At 38.5% G+C, this 18,546-nt stretch overlaps 2 protein-coding genes across 3 annotated transcripts; one reads left to right on the forward strand and one right to left on the reverse strand.

Annotated features, from left to right (window-relative positions):
* Window positions 1-1,704: 1,704 nt before the first annotated feature.
* Window positions 1,705-7,597, reverse strand: LOC103765278 (DPY30 domain-containing protein 1). 2 transcript variants are annotated; one of them, XM_029963185.1, is made up of 7 exons: window positions 7,449-7,597; window positions 6,759-6,911; window positions 6,539-6,661; window positions 4,709-4,843; window positions 3,683-3,778; window positions 2,454-2,509; window positions 1,705-2,281 (listed from the first exon to the last, which is right to left on the reverse strand). In XM_029963185.1, exons 2-6 carry the CDS (start codon window positions 6,903-6,905, stop codon window positions 2,459-2,461), a joined length of 552 nt encoding a protein of 183 aa, XP_029819045.1. In that variant the 5' UTR covers window positions 6,906-6,911; window positions 7,449-7,597; the 3' UTR covers window positions 1,705-2,281; window positions 2,454-2,458. The 2 variants fall into 2 exon arrangements, with proteins under 2 accessions (XP_029819045.1, XP_029819046.1); XM_029963186.1 differs by having other exon boundaries at window positions 7,429-7,597.
* A 989-nt stretch (window positions 7,598-8,586) lies between these two features.
* EXOSC3 (exosome component 3) lies at window positions 8,587-11,825 on the forward strand. Its single transcript, XM_008929646.3, is given in 5 exon segments — window positions 8,587-9,060; window positions 9,062-9,088; window positions 9,173-9,322; window positions 10,226-10,377; window positions 11,529-11,825. Coding segments are annotated over 5 exon segments (1,005 nt in total). The 3' UTR covers window positions 11,731-11,825.
* Window positions 11,826-18,546: the final 6,721 nt, after the last annotated feature.

Here is an 18,546-nt window from a genome sequence, read left to right on the forward strand (position 1 = left end):
TCCTTCATTCCACAAAAATGTATTCAAAGGAAGTGTAAGCTATAGAAGTTGTTACATTAGGTAATTGCCTTTTTCTTATTCAATATACAACTTTAGATTTTATAGAGGTAAAACTCTATTAATACCTGTGAAATCACATTATGTGCAGTAACTAGAATAGTTATCTTCTCACTTATTCTCGTCCTGTTCCAGGCTCTAGCTTGCTATACTCCAAAGAAGGTGAAAGTTTAGAACGAGAAGGCAAAAATTATTTTAAGCTGCCTTAATTTCTCCTTCAGGTTTAGACACCCAAGCAGAAGTCATCTTTGTCATGAACTAAAATTCCAAGTTACCTACAGGCTGGTTTGCACCTCAAGAAAGCACTGAGCCAAGAACTGTTCACCCTCTTGTCCCATATCCAACAAAAAAATTCCTATAAAGCTGTAGAAGGTGCATAATGCACTACATCTACACACATAAAATCTTGAAGAAAGAGGAATTTCTACATATAACATTTGAACAATACCTTCTGTACATAACAGCAAAGGAACAATTTTATTTTGACCCTTTGACCATAAGCCATTTTCTCATAGAGTTTCCATCCAAAAATTCAATTCCTATTTTTAGAGAAAAATGGGGAATATGTCCTGCAGGATTATAAAAAAAAAGCCAGTTAAAAATAAACTGAAACAAAATGACAAACACTTGCTGCAGTTTTCATGGGCTCTAACTGACAGAGCCCCCAGTGTGCTTATTTAGGATGCACTCTAGTGGACACACATATAACAGAATCAAACAAAGATACAAAAAACTATGAAAAGAGATTAAAAAGCAAAGGCCACGTGTTATTACAGTTACTTCGTAGCATGTTCTAAAACACTGTCTTGAATTTGAAGGCTGTATGAAGGTTGAAACTTTTGTAGTCAACACGATTGGACATAAAATGTAAATGGACGTGAGTTACTTATCAAATTTTAAAACTTTTACTCCAAAGAACAAGATTCAGTTATACTTACTGGTTCATCAGAGAACTCCATCTATTTATCCAATTACTCCATTCCTCTGAAATTGGCACAGGAAGCTGCTGTGCTTACAGTGTTAACAGGTGTAATTAGAACTGCAGTGTCTTAAAGTATGTCCTTAAAATTATATTTTTTAGTAACAGTTAAAATAGTGTAATCATAAACTGTGACAAAATCAGTTTACTGCAATGTCAACCATAAGGGCATATTCATGCCACCAAAAAGGTTCTTGACTATCATAGAAATTGCAAACCCATACCAATGCAAATTAAATGTACATAGAAAGCCTGACCACCTCGTCACAAAAGTAGTTCCATTTTTCATTACTTCAAAGGTTACATAAACATTTCTAAGTATTTATACCTGGTAGAGTGACATTTTTCTCTTTTGATTTTAAGGTTATTCATGTAAGATATGCTAGTGAAAAGCACTCAAAAAGCAATGAAGCAATAAAAAAGGGCACAGGAAATTTTAAAAAATGTATACTTTATTTTTAGGGGAAAAATAATATACTACAATACTAAAAATCATTAGTGCTTACATTTTTAAAAATTGATAGTATTATGCTTAGTACGAGCTACATGAACAAATGTTATGCAGAGCAAAAAAATATTTATTATGCAATTGACCTTTGCCTGTGTAGGCAAAGGTATTGTTCTTAATTTTTTTAGAAGTGAAGTTTTGAGAAATAATAATGGTATTTAGTAAAGACAATGTAGATTTAACCTGTTGATTTACAAATTCAAGACAAATGCAGAAAAGACTTAAAAACTTGACTAATCAAAACTGATATGCGGACTTGCAGCTCACTTAGTATCACACAATACTCAGAAAAGGTTATTTTAAAGTCTAGATCAAACACCCAGAGCTACAAAAATAACCTAATGATTTCTAAGAGACAAGGTCTTCTAGTACATCTGTCAATTGAGTCAGAGTTAAATTCATCTCTTCCAAATACATTGGAAAAATATTCTGATTGGATTTTTGCACCTAGTTTGATGTGCAGAACTCTCTCCTCATCTTCTAACCTGTGGAGCATTCCCTTTTTCTATCAGAAACCATACAAATTCTTGAAAAATCTTTTCTCAAAAATATCTCTTTTAATATAGATTCAAATTATCATACTGTAGCATCTACCCTCAAATAATACCAACACATTAATTTTATCTGTATTTATTATGGTTACAATTCAAGTATCATGTGGAATAAGCAGAAAATCTATTTGCTTCTCTCATTTCAGTTGCAGTTGTCTTCCTCCAAGTCAGCCATGCTAGCTACAACTGTTTAAGAACAAAAAAGAAGAATCAGTGCCAGAATTAACAGACTTTATACAAACACCCTGAAAACAAACACACTGAAACAGCAGTATGTAAATCAGTTCTTTATATAAAATACATAAATCAAGATACTACACTTCAGGATAAGCAAGTAATGAGAAGAAAATATATTTACTGCTTTCAGGTCTGTTCGGAACTTTCTTCTGCTTCTGCTGTGAGATCTGTTTTACTCTAAAAAAACAACAAAAAAATTCTATCACTTACCAGAATTCACTGAACTTTGTAAAAAGGAAAACAGGAAAAAACTGCACATGACAGACAAGTTGGTACTCATCAGTTTAATCATCTACTCTTTCATTCAGTGGAATACAATGAATGTTATCATCAGACTTTTATTATTTTAAATTTCAGGAAATCTGGATGAAGCATTGTGATTCTGAGGGCAGAATTATTTCAAAAGTAAAGGCCTATATATTTTACTTTATTGACTGTTCTTAATTTGTAGCTTAATTCAACAAATATATAACTGTAAAACCTCAACATTACCAAAGGCCAATGTAATCTAACTTTAAACAACTTTATGCATAAAAACTTGAAAGATGGCACATGTAAGAAGCAGCAGGTATGTTTATTAGTTTTTTTAACTTTTTGTGATTTACTTATTTAAGAATTCATAAAATATGCCTGAAGTCTCAAGAATAATTTTTCATACATAATTATCAGAAAATTATAAAAATTGGGGCTATATGAGATATTGAGAATTCATCTGATTTACCTTAGTGGGAAAAACATCTGTGAAAACCTGACCATAAGAATAGTCATAAGTATGTTAATAATATATTTAGAGAACACTCAAAAAATAGGCTGTTATTAAAGTAGATTTAAGCATAAAGCACATTAATATCACAATATAAATTCTGAGCTAGAATTACACTACTGATACCAGAAATAAAGTGAGTAAACTATTAAAGTCAATAAAGGAAAAAGCTTTCTGCTAATGATGTACTAAAACTAGTATATCAAAATCTCAAGTTATCACACTTGGAATACTCTAACTGGAAAATGTCAGACAGGACCCTTAATGACCAATGAATACTCAGAAAACTGAGTGATTTTGCAGGAGTTGGCATCATCTGTTAAAAGCACTGCCTTGCCTTGCTTTAAATGAAGGCTGATTCATGTTCTCTCATTTCCTTGGACTGTCAAGTGTAAAAGGAATTAAAAAATTAGAATGGCTTAACTTGCACTAGAGAACAGGCTATGAGCAGTTTGGAGGTTGGGGCCAAAATGCCATCCCTTAAAGCCATAGGAGAGAACCAGAAACAGTTTAAACCTTTGATAGGTCAGCACAGAAAAGCAAATCTGTGAGAATCATTCATTTGTAATCTCTTTCTAAACACTTACCTCGGGCTGTCCACTCTGATCTAGCTCCTCCTCAGCTTTGGTCAAATCAGGTGTTCCAGGTCTATCTGTAAGTTCAGATACTGTCTTTTCATCTTCCTATGGTAATGAAAACCAGTTTTCTGTTAAAAATACTTACTCCATGTCATGAAATCCACAGAAAATATTTTAAGTATGTTAAAAAGACATTATATATCAATATAAGGAGAACACTTAAGGTAAGTACTATAAAATTTGTTAGTATCTGAATACAGTCTTTGCATGCTTAAAACTATTTTTTTAATAACAGTAATTTCAGTTTTAATTTCTACATATTCATTTTTTCTGACACTTTCATACTCTCATCTTTCTACAATTATGTTCTGTCAGTATATTAACAGAGAGTTCTAAAAACTTATGTATTTCTCAAACATTATGTGCTCCACATAAATTTAAGAGGTATTCATATTTAAAGGCTTTATTGAGATAAACAATTAGCAGTCTATGTTTTTACTGAAGTAGCATTAAAAGACCATATTAAAAGACTCAGACATCTGTTTACACACTCTTTTGTTAGTATAAATTCCCATGTGCCAGGAAGATCTCAGAATCAAGAGGCATCACAATTCAAAACCACAGTTCCTTTTCCAGGTACAGCAAAGGACTTTACACTCACACTCTGTAAAACATTACTGTCTCAATACTTAAGCTAGACATGCTTATATTGTTATAACTTTCTCATAAATGCCATGAAGGAATGTGGAAGCATCAGCTAAAATAGCCCTATACTACATTTTGCAATAAATATATGCTCTGTTCTGAATATATACTAATTAAACCTAATAGAACAGACCAAAGTCCAGGCAAAAAATTCAGGTTGCAAAACCAAGGTATTAGACATTTTTTCTCCCATTTACATTTTTTTAAAAAATTATATGTTAATTCAAAGCTCGTGGGTTTCTGCCTTGTGTTTCAGAATTGATGCCTGCATTCAGAAAAGATGGTTTATTCATGGTATTTTCAAACTACCAACTAAGTTTCGGCTTAAACCTTTTGATCTTCCTGCTGCAACTGCACGTTGTCTTCTTCACTCTGCAGTTCCAGCTTCTCGTGTTCTTGCTCCAGCTCAGCCTTCTGATGCTCTTGTTCCAACTCAGCCTTCTGACGTTCCTGCTCCAGCTCAGCCTGCAATCAGTTTAAGAAAGGACAAATCAGAAAGAAAAAAAAAACACGTTCATATTTCCACCGCGTTGCTTACAATGCATTTCATAACTGAAATCACAAATAGAACAAGGAGGAAGCATAAAACCTAACTGCAGTGCTAGTAACAAAGTCCTTTCAGTATCATCTGGCTCAACATTTTCAAAGGTTTTAGACTCTCATGGATAACAAGGCTTTACTACCAAGGGGAAGGAGAAGCAGTTGACTGAAGTTAGTGTACACACTTTGGATACTGTCTCATTCCACATGCTCTTTAACAGTCTATATTAGTTATCTCCTATACCTTGGATTAAGCTCTTTGGTACTTTGTACAGTATCTAGCACAAACAGATGAACCAATATAGTATCAAATCTATCGAAAGGACTGGTAAGCAATATCATTAACATTAATCATGTCCATCAGCAACCTTTAGTATTCCCAATTGGAAATATCTAATAGAAAGTGTCTATTATTTGTAAGCATTAAGTCCTATTGCATCAAAACTTCAGAAACTTCATAATCTAAGTATTTACGTTCAACAGCACTAGAGAATACTGTTAGCTCTTGCATTTTGTGAGCAGTTTTAACAAATATGGTCATATTGTTGTAACTAGTTTTCACGTTCCTTTTTGGTACATATAATCAAAATTTGCCTAAATATTTGACTACAGACAAAACTGTTAGGTTAAAAAATGCATCTAACGTAAGTATTATTCAATATTTTTCCCATAGTTTATATGAAGTGATTTATTTAATTCTCTGTGAATTATCTCCAAACACAATTCTTATTTCTATTTACTATCCAAAATCACTCATGAAATCCTTCAGCACATAACTTATGGTCTGCAAATTAGGAAATTCCAAATTTAAAAATTGCAAGTGAAATAGAAGGAATGCATCTTACACTAGAACTGGGCTTAACGTGAGCAGCACGAATTCAAAATTACACTTTTAACATTGTGAATGCTAGCCATGCAAAAAAATCCAGTCACATCACATCAACATCACCACAGCAACACTGAGGTTCTTACAAGTTATCAAGTTCACATGCCTCCTTTCTAAAGAATAGCTACAAACAGAGACATTATATTTATTTCTCAGAAGACCAAACAGTACAGGATTCTAACTGCTTTATGCCAACAGAAAGCTCAGGCAGCTAAGGAAAGAAGAAGGCACCTCTCTGCATCAGGCTAAACATAACTGCTTAAATAAGCAATCTTCATTCATTGGTTCCCAACCATTTTCAGGACTCTCTAATTGTGTATACATTCTCATTACCTTTTTTGGCATTACTGATATTATGCTGAAGCAGCTTGAGATAATGGTGGGTTATTACTCTCAGATCTCCTAGCATTTTTGCAATGATTTCTAGCTTTATTTGCACCAGCTCCTGCTCCTAAATAACTACAGAGGATAGTCTACTTATTTTCAGCTGCTTCTCATATAAGTCTTATGTTGGTTTCTTTTCAACTTAAGTGCCTTCATTTTTAATAACATTGTACTGCATAGTAAGCTTTCCTACCCATGTGATGATTAACAGTTTCAGTTATTCAGAAAAGTGAGATTAAAATACTTCTTTCATGCCAACTTTATCGAAACCATTACAGATTGGAAGTACAGAAAGAGCTACAGGATGCCACAGCACCATACACTATTATGTATTACTAAGTATTATTAACCTGACGTTGTTCTTCGAGTTTCTGCTGGATCATCCGCTCTTCTTCCTCCCTTTTTCTTAATATTTCAAGCTCTGCTAGTGCTGCCTCCCGTTCTCGTTCCAGCTCAGCCCTCTCCAACATTCTCTATTTCAGAGGTTACACAGAACCAATTAAAAAAAACGGAGATATATACCATCAATTATATTGTAATAATTTTCTTTTTTGCCTAAGTTGGATCCACCTTTTCTCCTTCATCTAAGTTTCTTCTGTAACGGTAAATCCAATGTGCAAGATACTCTATTGGATCTGCTGGCCGATGCTCTACAACCTCTGCCAGTCCCTTTTTCAAGCAATCTCCCAGGCATTGCTTCAGATACTGAGACTCCATCCAAATCTATCAACAAGAAACAAACAGGTATTAACTATGAATGACAGAATTAAATTAGGGGGGTTAAAAATTGTTGCCTCGGGCAGTTAACTCTGAATATGACATTACTTTTTATGAACCTTGCAATATATACAGGAAAGTTACTTCAATTGTTTGTTGCATTGGTTTAGTTCTTATAAGCTCCAGTGATAGGTCAGTTATACCAATCACTGCAGAAAAAAAACGCTCAACTCCTCCTCCCCTTATTGTTTAGATATGTGTATTTCACAAACTACCTGGAAATACACTGGTAATTCTAGGTCTACATGAGAGAAAAAAAACCCTTAAAAACACAACAGGACACTGAGTATCTGTATATAAGTCTTCTAAGAACGGTGAAGTACTGTGAACGATCAAGGGCAGATTTTAGTTTGAACTAACATAACTATCTTTAAGATAGGTTTGCGACACCAAGGCCTGAAGGAGCCACTCTATACAGTCACGAAAGGCACAAATCTCTGAGCACACACGAGGTTTTACTCGCCCTATTTCAGCAAACACGACCTTTCCTTTACTGCCAAGGGCGCTCAATCCCTTTGGCGCAGCCCTGGCGGGGCAGAAAATCCAGGCTCTTGGCACTGCCCTGGGCGCGGTGGCCGGGGTATGAATCCTGTGCCACCCTCTGCCTTCACGGCGGCTCCTGACGCGGCGAGTCGGAGGTGAGCTGTGCGGGCCTGCGGGCACGAACAGACCTGGATTACCCCGGCCCTTTTCACCTGCATCGCCACCCCCGCCCTCCGCCCCCGGGCTCTATTTAAGCACAGGCGGGGCCTCCACCCCTCCCCTGGGCTACACGCGGGGCGGGCCCGTCCTTATCCATGTTCCTGGTGCGCGGAGTTCCCGGGAGGACCTGGCGCGTCGCCCCTAGAAAGTTACTCGGACACGGTACTAGCACCTCTTTGCTTCTAGCGCCGCCCTGTAGCTGCTCGCCTTCCCTCGGAGAGCAGGTGCCAGAGCCCCGGTACAGCAGCCCCAGCCTGGTCCGCTCCCACCCTCTGCCCAGCCCGGCCCAGCCGCTGCCGGCGCCGCCCCGGACGCGCGGGGTTGCCCCGCAACAGGGCTGCGAACCCCGCAGCACCGCCTCCACCGCTCCCCGGAGGGTGTCTCCTAGGGAAAAAAACAGTTTAAATGCGATTGATGCTCTCTCCGCCCTCTCCGTGACCGGTTTCCACTCACAACAGAAAGGGGTGTCCATCCACATCTTCAGCCAGCCCTGTCTGCAATTAACTGGCAACGCACCGATGCCTCTCCGTTAATTTAGGGGATTATACACATCTGTATGAATGCATGCGGACACGTAGATAAAGACTGGAAAGCAGTTCAGGAAAGAAAATACTCTTGGGATTTTAGCAAAAGGAACCTGAGCTAGCATAGAATAAGAACTTTATAGCCAAGTACAGGGTGCGTTTTTCAATAAATACTTTATTATGGAATTTGAATTTCCAGCTTTAAGGCAGAGTTGTATTTTCTCCTTGGCTGACATTCACCTCCAATTTGACCAGCTGTTTGCTTTACTGGCAAACTTCTAACCAGGTATTTAAAAACCCCTGCATATAACTACAGCTGGAAGAATTAATTCAGCGCGGATGTTAATCCCGAAGTTTAACGGCGCTCACGTTACCCTAGCAGTTCCCAGGCACAAATGGAAGGCTGCAGAAGGACTGCTTCCCGTGAAGTGAACACGGGAGCGCTGGAGTTCCGTGAGAGTGAGAGCGGGAGGCCGGCGTTCCAGGGTCGCTCGGGACCGGGATGTGGTGGGAAGGCGCCCGGCGGGGGGTTGTTCGCTGTGCCGCCCCGCGGCACACAGAGCGCACCGCCCGGCCGGCCCAGGCGGCCCCGCGGCCATGGACGGCGGAGAGGCGGGCGAGGGGGCGGGGCCGGGAGGGCCCTTGGCGTGGGGCAGAACGGTGCTTTCCCGTGTGGAACCCTGCTTTACCTGCTTTGCCAGCGCACGATACGACGAGAACGCGAGGGCGAGCGGCTGCGGCTGAAGCGCGGGCGGCGGCGGCCGCGGGGCGGTCTGCTGTGCGGGCCGGGGCTGCGGCGCGAGCGGGGCCGGGCCCTGCTGGTCACCAAGTGCGGGCTCCTGCGGCATCCGGCCGCGGCCCCGGCGGCGTTACTGGGTGGACTCGCAGCAGAAGCGGGTAAGGGCGCGGGGGGACCGGGGCACGTGTATCTGTGTGTGTGTGTGAACCCCCTGACCCGTGTGTGCCCCTGTCCCGCTCCAGTACGTGCCAGTGAAGGGTGACCACGTCATTGGGATCGTGACGGCCAAGGCGGGGGACGTGTTCAAGCTGGACGTGGGCGGCAGCGAGCTGGCGTCCCTGTCCTACCTGGCCTTCGAGGGCGCCACGAAGAGGAACAGGCCGAACGTGCATGTGAGTGCGCTGGCGGTGATGCTGTAGCCGTCCCGTTTGGGGGCGCTTCGGATGCGTTTTGGTAGCTTCTCCTAGTTAGAAGCGTTTTTTGTAAGCCGCCTATAAAAGGGAGAGTGCCGGTCTGCTTGCAGGGATTTCTCCTGGGCCCTCCTCGGAGGTTTTTGCAAGATTAGACTGCGGCCTTTCAGAGGTTCCCTAAGAGCACTGTAACTAGTGTAGTTTGGTCTCTGTCAGGTCGTAGGCTTCCTCACTCTCTCATTTTAATTTTCCCATAATACTGCCAGCAGCAGATGCAGTTCACGAGTAGTGTGCATGCAGAGGGACAGTATGAAGTTAAGGTTTTAAAGCAAGCTTTTATGCTGCGTGATGCTGGTGTAAAATATTTGTGTCTGTTTTGCTTTTTTTTAACGACACTGTTATAAACAGTTGTATGGCACGTGCATGCCACACTTTCTGCACTCTGATGAAATATCATCACCAGAATGTAAAAAGGGAAGAAAAATATAAAGAGAAGTAAAATAGCTTTATGTGATTTTTTTTGTTGTTGTTGTTGTTGTTCTGATAACTGATTACAAGAGCAGATTGCTTAGGCTTTAAATATCATTAGAGTGTGAAGAAAGAGGAATTCATATATGGTATTTAAAAAGACTGGAGCTATTTAACTCCTTTAAATAAAATTCTGTCCTTTTATCTTACAAATTCTAGTAGCAGTGCAAGATAATTCTTTGTGGAGGATGCTGTCTTTAGTAAAAGAAGAGAAAATTAAAATTATTTTTCTATCATCGCTGTTTTAAATCTATTTTGTTGCCTCACTAGAGGATCTTTATCAATAATCAGCATTTGTTACAAATGTACAGTATGATCTTCTCTTTTACTTTTGCTTTTTGACACTGTTTTGTTTAGGTGGGAGATCTTATTTATGGTCAGTTCCTTGTAGCAAATAAAGACATGGAACCAGAGATGGTCTGTATAGACAGCAGTGGAAAATCAAGTGGAATGGGAATAATTGGACAAGATGGCTTCCTCTTTAAAGTTTCCTTAGGTCTAATAAGAAAGTAAGTACTAAGAAACGTAAGTAGTTGCTCTAATATGTAATATGGTAGGTAGGATTTGCCAGTTGTTCCCTCCGAGCAGCATGGGCAATTTGGTAATTGGTGTGTGTAGTTCTTGTGGTGTATTTGTACCAGTTGTGCTGAATGGAGTATGAATATTGACCTAGAAGCAGCATTTATTTTTTCTTTTAAGGGATTTAGATGCTTTTCTATATGGTGTTGCATGACTTGTTTAAAAAAAAAAGTGATGTGGTTGCCAAGGGAATATGGAAAATAAAGCTAGTGTCCTAGCTAGCTTTATTTTCCAATATCAAACATTCAGGATAGTGTTTCAGGTAGGTACAGACTACCTTGGAGTTTAAAAAATGGAGATGCTTACTGTTCTTTTTCTGCTAAATGGAATAGTGGGGATGTACGTTTGGCTGACAGCTGACTAAAGAGGTTTGGAGTTTCTTATGCTGATGTAAAGACAAGATTTTTTGTGACTATCAAGGAATACCAGATTATATGGATAAATGATAGTCAAGCTTTGTTGTTGCCTTTTGGGTGTTTTTCTTTTGTTTGGTTTTGTTCTTTGGATAAGCAATCTGGAGATGTAGAGCCACTATTTCCCACCTGTAATTATTTGTTTGATTTATATGTCCCATCAGAAGTCAGTGTGAACTGCTACAAAGACTTTTTGCAGCCATTCTGTTTGTTTTCCAAATTTTGTCTGTATGCAAGTAAAGCAATAACAGTATATTACAAGTAAACTGCTAAGTCCTGATATGTTTTTCTTCTTTGTGAAGCTGTTCAAGCTTGATTTAATCCTAGACATATTACAGTATTATTGAGAACTTTACTTTTCAGTATGCTACCAGCTAATAAAAATAAAGTAGTCTGTTTACTGCTACTAATTTGGAAGTAATACTATTTGGTATTACTTCCAAGTCTTAATTAGGAAAAAACCCTGCTAAATTCACAACTCTTGTATTTTTTTTTAGGTGGCTATATTGATATTGTGTTACTATTTTGGATGTATATTCAACTTTCTGGTGTTACTTTAGTAGCTACCATAACAGCAGTGCTGCTGGTGTTACTGATGATAACCATGTGGTGTCTGTAAATGTAAGCACTTCTTTTTCTGATTTTTTTTTTTTTGATCTTATTTACAGACTCTTGGCTCCCAAATGTGAAATAATTCAGGAGTTGTCACAGTTATACCCATTTGAGCTGGTGCTGGGAATGAATGGAAGAATATGGGTAAAAGCAAAAACAGTTCAACAGACTTTAATTATAGTAAATATTTTGGAAGCCTGTGAGTATATGACTGCAGAACAGAGAAGACAAGCACTTGCCAAATTGTCAGGGAACTGATGAGAGAAGACTTTGAGGATTTGTTTGCAATGACTGTAGAGTGTTTTTGTTATTTTTGTATTCAGATTTATATTAAAAGCTATTTTTTAAATGAAGTATTGTGCTTTGGTTGTTCTTCATTTCCCTTCTTTATCCACTCAGCTTGTTCTTTTACTCATTGTTGTGATTATGAAACCCTGTTTATGTTCACGTTTCTGAATTTTCTGATTGATATGGAGATGGTCTTTAGAAGCTTTCATTAGCTGTGAGTTTTGCAGTGTAACTAACTACTTAAGTCTTCTTTAAGAAAACTGATCATTTTGTAAACAGAATATATTTGCTTTTTTAGTTGTATTAAAACTTCAAACAGTACATCTTTACTTAGGGGGCTCATTCATCCTGGTCAGATGCTCTTATTTATACAGTCACATGAAGTGGTTATTTAGTATTTTACAAAATTTGGGAATAGAAGTGCAGGTAGAGATTACCAGAAAATAATTACAGGGCATAGCATAAAAACATCACAGGGTGATTAAGGCAAATGATCAGATAAGACCAAACATACACTCACATCAGCCTTACAACTTTCACTAAAAGATAACTGGCGTAGTGGTATTAAGGAGATAGTGATTAGGACATAATAATAGCCATGTGTTTTTTGATTCTAGGCACTGGATCACTGGATTTATTTTCTTTAGTTCCAGCATGAAAATACCATACAGCTTTGCTTAATGTTTAACAAAATCAGCATTTCAGAAAAAAGCTATATTAGGCTTATTTGTGTAGTAGTTCCTCACATGCATATAGAGAAGATGCTGTTCTAGGAGACAAGAGTTCTCAGCGTGTTTTAGTATGTGAATAGTTTGCTACTGTTCCTCTGAAAGAGACCCCTGAATTAAAGAAAGGGTAATTACTGGTGCCTGCTTCCTGTGGGAGAAGAGCTTGACTGTACCTAATGAAGTGCATTGTAGCTGTTAGGCAGTTACTTACATCTGTGATCTTCTGTGGTTCTTAATAAGCTAAATAGTTTGATAGCAATAGTTAAAGGAAATTAGAAAAAATGGATTAATTAGAGTAAGCCTGAATACCATCTTAATTGAAGTGGAAACAAAGTTTTTCCTATTTTGTATTTCATCCAAAGTTTGATGATAAGGTTGTCTTTGGCATCTCTGTCAGTTAGAAATTGCTTCAATTCAGAGCCACTCCTCTGAGTCATCTGTAAAAGGCTTACCTGGGGCTTCCCCTGATTCAACAAAAGCACAGCTCTAATGGTTTCCAGGTGAGTAATGGCTACAAGTCAGAATTTGAGTGGGTTTCACTGGCCTCCCTGTTTAGCATTTAGGGCATTGCTCATCTGGCTTGGTAGACCTTTAGTCATCTCGTTTTCACCTGTCATCTCCCAGGTGAAGTGACTTTCATTCATATCCCATAAACCTTTTAGGTCTATAATCTCTCTTACTACACATGAAAAGCTGTAAATTAATAAGGATTTCACCAACTGCTCTTCTCCAGAGCTTTTTCCCATTTCAGCTATCCAGGGCCTCTGCAGGTTGTCTGTTACTGGAACAATAGCTGGCATGGGCAGAAAAGCATTTGCCAAATGATCTCAGGGTGCTAACATGGTTTTCTGTGAATGTTCTTGGATCAAAATAGTAAAACCACAGGAATGGGGAATGATGGATCATTTCCTGAAGAGTTGTGGCTTGAAATTAAATTAGCCTCACCACTCCCCTTTACCTAAGCAACCTCCTTTCTCTCCCAGAAGTCTGAGTTTCAAGCCTAACCTGCAAGACACGGGAACAATCCCTGTATTTAAAAATGCTGTTGTGATAGGGCAGCAGAGCAAATGGTGACCTTGAAAGTTCTTAACATAATCAGCACACTGTTTTGTACAACACGTTATTCTGTTCCATTGTCAACTGCTGATCACCCAAATAGAAATTCAGTTAAATTAAGAACAGGATACAAAATGCAATAAAATTATGGTTGTTTTTAATTTAGCACAATGGTGTAACCATTAATTTCTTAGGTTTCAGCCCCTATACAATCATTTTAAGCATGTGCTACAGTTAAGTTTGTTTTTGACAGTTTATGCAATGTAAGAAAATGATAGTGGATGTGAACAAAATGGGTGTGGGGAAAAATACTTGAAAGTAAGTACACTTAAACACATTACTAACAGAAGGCAATATTCATTTTTTGGTTTTGTGGGGGTTTCTTTGTTGGTTTTTTTACTTGGACAGACAAAAACATTCCTCAAACAAATTACTGCCTTTGACAAGCTTTACCTAATGAACAAAATACTCAGGCAAAATCTAAACGATATCTTTGTGAACTTTTAGTTCTGTGTTGGTGACTGGTGTAAAAAGTATATGTGATGGAGTATAACTTAGTTCTAGGAAGAAAGACTGGTCATGATTTAATTATGTTTTCTGCTGGAAGTCTTTCACATGCCCAGTAAGGCACATAAACTCATATGCTTCAGGAAATAGGACTTACAGAAGGGTTACTGTGGACTTGAAATGTACCTTACTAAGTAAGTATAATGTCTTTCTGTTGCATTTCTCTGTATGATGATAAACATTGTCAATGTTCAACATTTAAGTCATTATTTAGAGTCATTCAGATACTCTGTGATTGTGCACTGGGTGCTTTGTTACATTATTTTTCTTTCAGGGTGTTGCGATGAAGGTTAAGTAAAAACAGTTGATGTCAACATGAACACAGTCCATATTCCCAGAGATAAGCACAGCCTCTTAAAAAGAAAGTTCACAGAGAATTAAATAGAAACTATACATATGAAATACATAGTTTGTGGCCTTTCCTACCTTGGTGTTTTTTAATGACCAAGAATGAACGCTAACAGAAAGTACAGATACATGGTGTTGAAATTAAGTGTGATAGTAACACACTTGTATTTTGCTCTAGCAGAAGAAAGTTGCTCAGACAAATAGTTCAGTGTAATAAAAGGACTAAGAGCTTAACTCTAAGGTTGTGGTTAGAGTGTGGCTGTAGCTCTGCTAGATTAGAAGTTTACTGTGCCTAACTACTCATTACAACCTTACCAGTAGGAGTTGGAACTGAGGCTTGCTGGCATGTGTATTTGATTCCTAGCCAAGGTCTGTCAAAATGACCCAAATTGGCATCAACACTTCTAATACCAGGGTTATTCTGGTTTTATAAAATGAATATTCTTTTAGCAAAAGAGGCTGAGGAATTTTCCTCTCAAATTTTAAATATTAAGAGCAGCTCACCTTCTACTGGAGAAGGTTAAATTTGTTAGAGAAAGCCCAGTTTTCTCCCTTGGAGCTTGAACAAATACTTCTGAGTAACAGCTAAATCAACAAACATAGAACTTGGATAGAAAATATTTACACTGGATTTTCTAGCTACATACAACTGACTTGGTGAGATACATTATTTGATGGAGTATAGAAACTCAGTCTTAAGGACAATGTAGGGCACTTTATTTGGCTATATTAGTAACACAAGCAGTCTTGTCCTTACTAATGACTTCTGTAGATTGTAAGATGCATGACTAGTATTGAAGTCTGTAGAGGGAATTAAACATGTCAGTTTTGCCCCAACAATTTGAAAGAGAAATAGCCTAGAAACATGTTGAGTGCCTGAATTTTAATAGAAACTAGCAGTTGCAGGCAATTAACCTGGACTGCTGCAGATTGACTGTTTTCCTCTGATGTCCTGATCTTGCAGAAGTGCAGGTACTGCCTTTTGAGTGCTATCTTTGTGGGTATTTTAGGATATTTGGGAGCTTGGTTTTGCTTATAGAGCCTGAAGCTTGATCACTATTCTAGTGGCTTGAGCAGTCATTAAAATAGCTGTTTTTTACTAGGCCTCAGTGTCCTAGTGGACAATGGAGAATACTAAAAAAGCAGAATAACATTATAGGTAGCACTGCAGTAAATCAGAGAAAGACAAACTAGAGATTCTATTTTGCTTACACTTACTTGACAAAGATATTAAAGACTGAAGGACAGTCAGAGAACTAATGACTTCATCTGCTGTTTCCAAAGGCTTTGGTTATCTTTTGTCTTGTAAATGGTAGGCTTTTCAGTGATTCAGTGTTTGCATTTGCTATTGCAAAAGAGATTTGTTACAAGAATCTGTATACCCACTAAAAAGATTTACTGATTGTTTCTTCCTGTTCTTGTCCAGATGGGGGGTGTTGCACCAATCTCTTCTTGGTGTTCCTATGCAAACTGCTCATGGGGGTGAAACTAATTTCAAAAGACCTGTAGTGTGACTACTGCACCCTAATCTTACTTAAAATAAATCTGAGTTCCTGTGTCTAGGCTGGCTGTAAACAGACTGGTACTGTTATTTCCTAAGAATCAGAATGACATTGAGAACTCCACCACATGAGCACATCACTGTAGAGCTCCAAAGAAGAGATGGCTTTTGCCTGGCCTAGTGGAGACCTATGTCAGCCTGCATCTGTGTGGATTTGCCTTTTCTAGCATACAGGTGAGAAGTTCAAGCTGTATTTTTTATATCTATATCCAATCTTATCAGCTTTGTATCAAAAGTCTTAAATTAGCCTGGAAATCCTTCTACAGACACAAGACCTAGATCCTGTCTTAGTCCATCACTGTCTTTCCTTGTTGCTTTTGAGATGTTCTGTTTCCTGGTAGAAAAGGCAGTTTGTTTAACATTTATCTAACAGTGCCCTTGGTCTAAAGTTGATCTCTAGAAGCATGATCCAACAAGAAAAAGAAATAACTTCTGAAATAACACACAGCTTTGTCATTCTGTACATGAATTGAAAGTTTTGTAATGCTAGATCATGTTTTAGCATAGGTACTGATACAGTGCATTCTGGGTGACTTATGCACAGGCATGCCAGAGAAATTTAATTAACTGATGTACAAACACTTTACAGACTGATAGTCTTTGTTCAGTTTAACTATTATAAAACCGAATTATGAAGGCAGGAATAGAAGGGCTCTATGCTTTTTAAGAATGCTGCTCAAAACTGAGAACTTGAAGGTTACATGCTGGTGTCTGTTCCTCTGTGAAATATTCTTCTGTGTGTGTTTGTTAGAGAATTTATTATTGTCTTTTTTTTTAACAGGAAAAATGTGTGAATAACATCTGAATAGGTGTATGGGAAAACTAAACTAGATCAATCATAATATGAGTTTATCAAGAGGGAAAAACAGACAACCAAAGAAGTCAAATTCCCATTCAACTTTCCTGCCAAAATTTCATTATCTTTCTGATGCCATGAAGGGAAAGATAGTCTAATAAAGATAAAGAAATCGTTGTTGCAACTCCACTTAATGCAACACAGTAGCCTTTCTGGAGGTGTAGGTAGAGAAGGTTATATTCCAGTATTTTTATGACACCATATTTCTTTGAGTTCTGTGTCTGCTAGATGTGTGCATGCATTCAAAGGATTTCACTGCTTTGTAAAGTAGGAAGATATTCTTGGATGGAATCCAGATGTGTGAGCTCAGATTTTTCTGCTTTTTTCAGAACCTTTTTACAATAGGGACAAATGGAGTCAGAGTCACTTCTGTGATTAACTGCTTATTTTTCTTGCCTGGTGCCTTGTCATGGACTCCTACTCAGAGCAAAGAATAAATAAAAAGATGATCTATTTTGTGATAGGTGGTTCCTCCCCTCCCCCCCCAGCAATACTGGCTACCTGGGAATTGTGAAGGCCAGCTGCCAGGTTTGCTAGAGGTGTAATGTGCAGAAGTATCATTAAGAAAAAAGTTTGGTTTGTGTGCTTACCATGGCAACAAACATAATGGAGCTGCTGTTCTATTGACAAATGTTGACAGCTGGATCCACAGCCATTATAAAATTCAGAAGAAAGGAACGTTGACAGCCTGCAGAAATTAGGGTTTTAATTACATGGTGATGGCTGACAAAATTTACTGATTGCTTTTTTGGTCAGAGCTTTTTTCCAAAAATTGCTATGTCACCATGCAAAGATACATATATTCTAATCCTGATTGCATTTAGGAAACATAAGGCCACTTCAGCATATGTTTAGTGTTGACAGAGAATCTTCCCAACTGTTTAAGAAGAAAAAGAAGAGGTACTGTTTCATGTCTTTCCAAAGAAAAATGGCAGCCCTGAACTCTCAATCTTTTCAAGTTCCTCAGCTCTTTCAAGTAGTCTGGTAATGCTGATTCTACCATGGAGTTTGCTTAGGTAGAAACAACATAAGCAGCAACCACACAGGTTATTTTTAATTGCTGCTAAGACTGAGTGACTTCAGTGCTTTTTACAATCCATTTGACTTAAAAAGAAAAAGTGTGTAGATAAAAGCGTGACTACCACAATTTTGGGCACAAAGACCCAAAGCCTTCTCCCTGGAACTGCCTGGGCCCATGCCACTCAGACATGTACATCCCAACATGTTGCAATGGGGCTCTGTCCTGCAGAACTGCTGTTCCATGTGGCTTTCTGGCAACACAAGGCTGCTGTGCCCCTCTTGTAGGGACAGGGCAGTGTGGTCGTGGAGGATGGTCCTGTGTTCAAAGCAGTCTGCTGGGGCGCCTGGGCAAGCTCCCAGGTGACTTCTGGCACATCCAAGCACATGTGGCTTGCTGCCTCCAGTTTGATCTGTGCTAGATCAGAATGGCAACGTGGCTGTTGCTTCTAATTAGCAGGGAACTTGTTTTGTGGTGAGATTGCTCGGAAAAACAAATTCTGCACTAAAGATAAACAGAAATGCAAAGAAGGGATAAACCGAGCAGGTCTAACCAGAGTGACCGGTGACTCCCATTTAAGAGAGAGAGATAAGAAAAGGACATTTGGTCCAGGTAAGTTTGGGTCATGATGAAAAACAGTGGCTCTGGTTAC

This window comes from Manacus vitellinus, unplaced genomic scaffold (genome assembly GCF_001715985.3).
Source record: "Manacus vitellinus isolate BGI_N305 unplaced genomic scaffold, ASM171598v3 scaffold_54_pilon, whole genome shotgun sequence".
Taxonomy (NCBI): domain Eukaryota; kingdom Metazoa; phylum Chordata; class Aves; order Passeriformes; family Pipridae; genus Manacus; species Manacus vitellinus.

Excerpts from the sequence above, each read along its gene's own strand:
- LOC103765278 (XM_029963185.1), bottom strand. The coding sequence starts at position 6,905 with ATGGAGTCTCAGTATCTGAAGCAATGCCTGGGAGATTGCTTGAAAAAG. Across the intron at positions 4,844-6,538 it reads AACTCGAAGAACAACGTCAG|GCTGAGCTGGAGCAGGAACG; the intron begins GTTAATAATACT and ends AACTGATTGCAG. Across the intron at positions 2,510-3,682 it reads ATCAGAGTGGACAGCCCGAG|AGTAAAACAGATCTCACAGC; the intron begins GTAAGTGTTTAG and ends TTGTTTTTTTAG.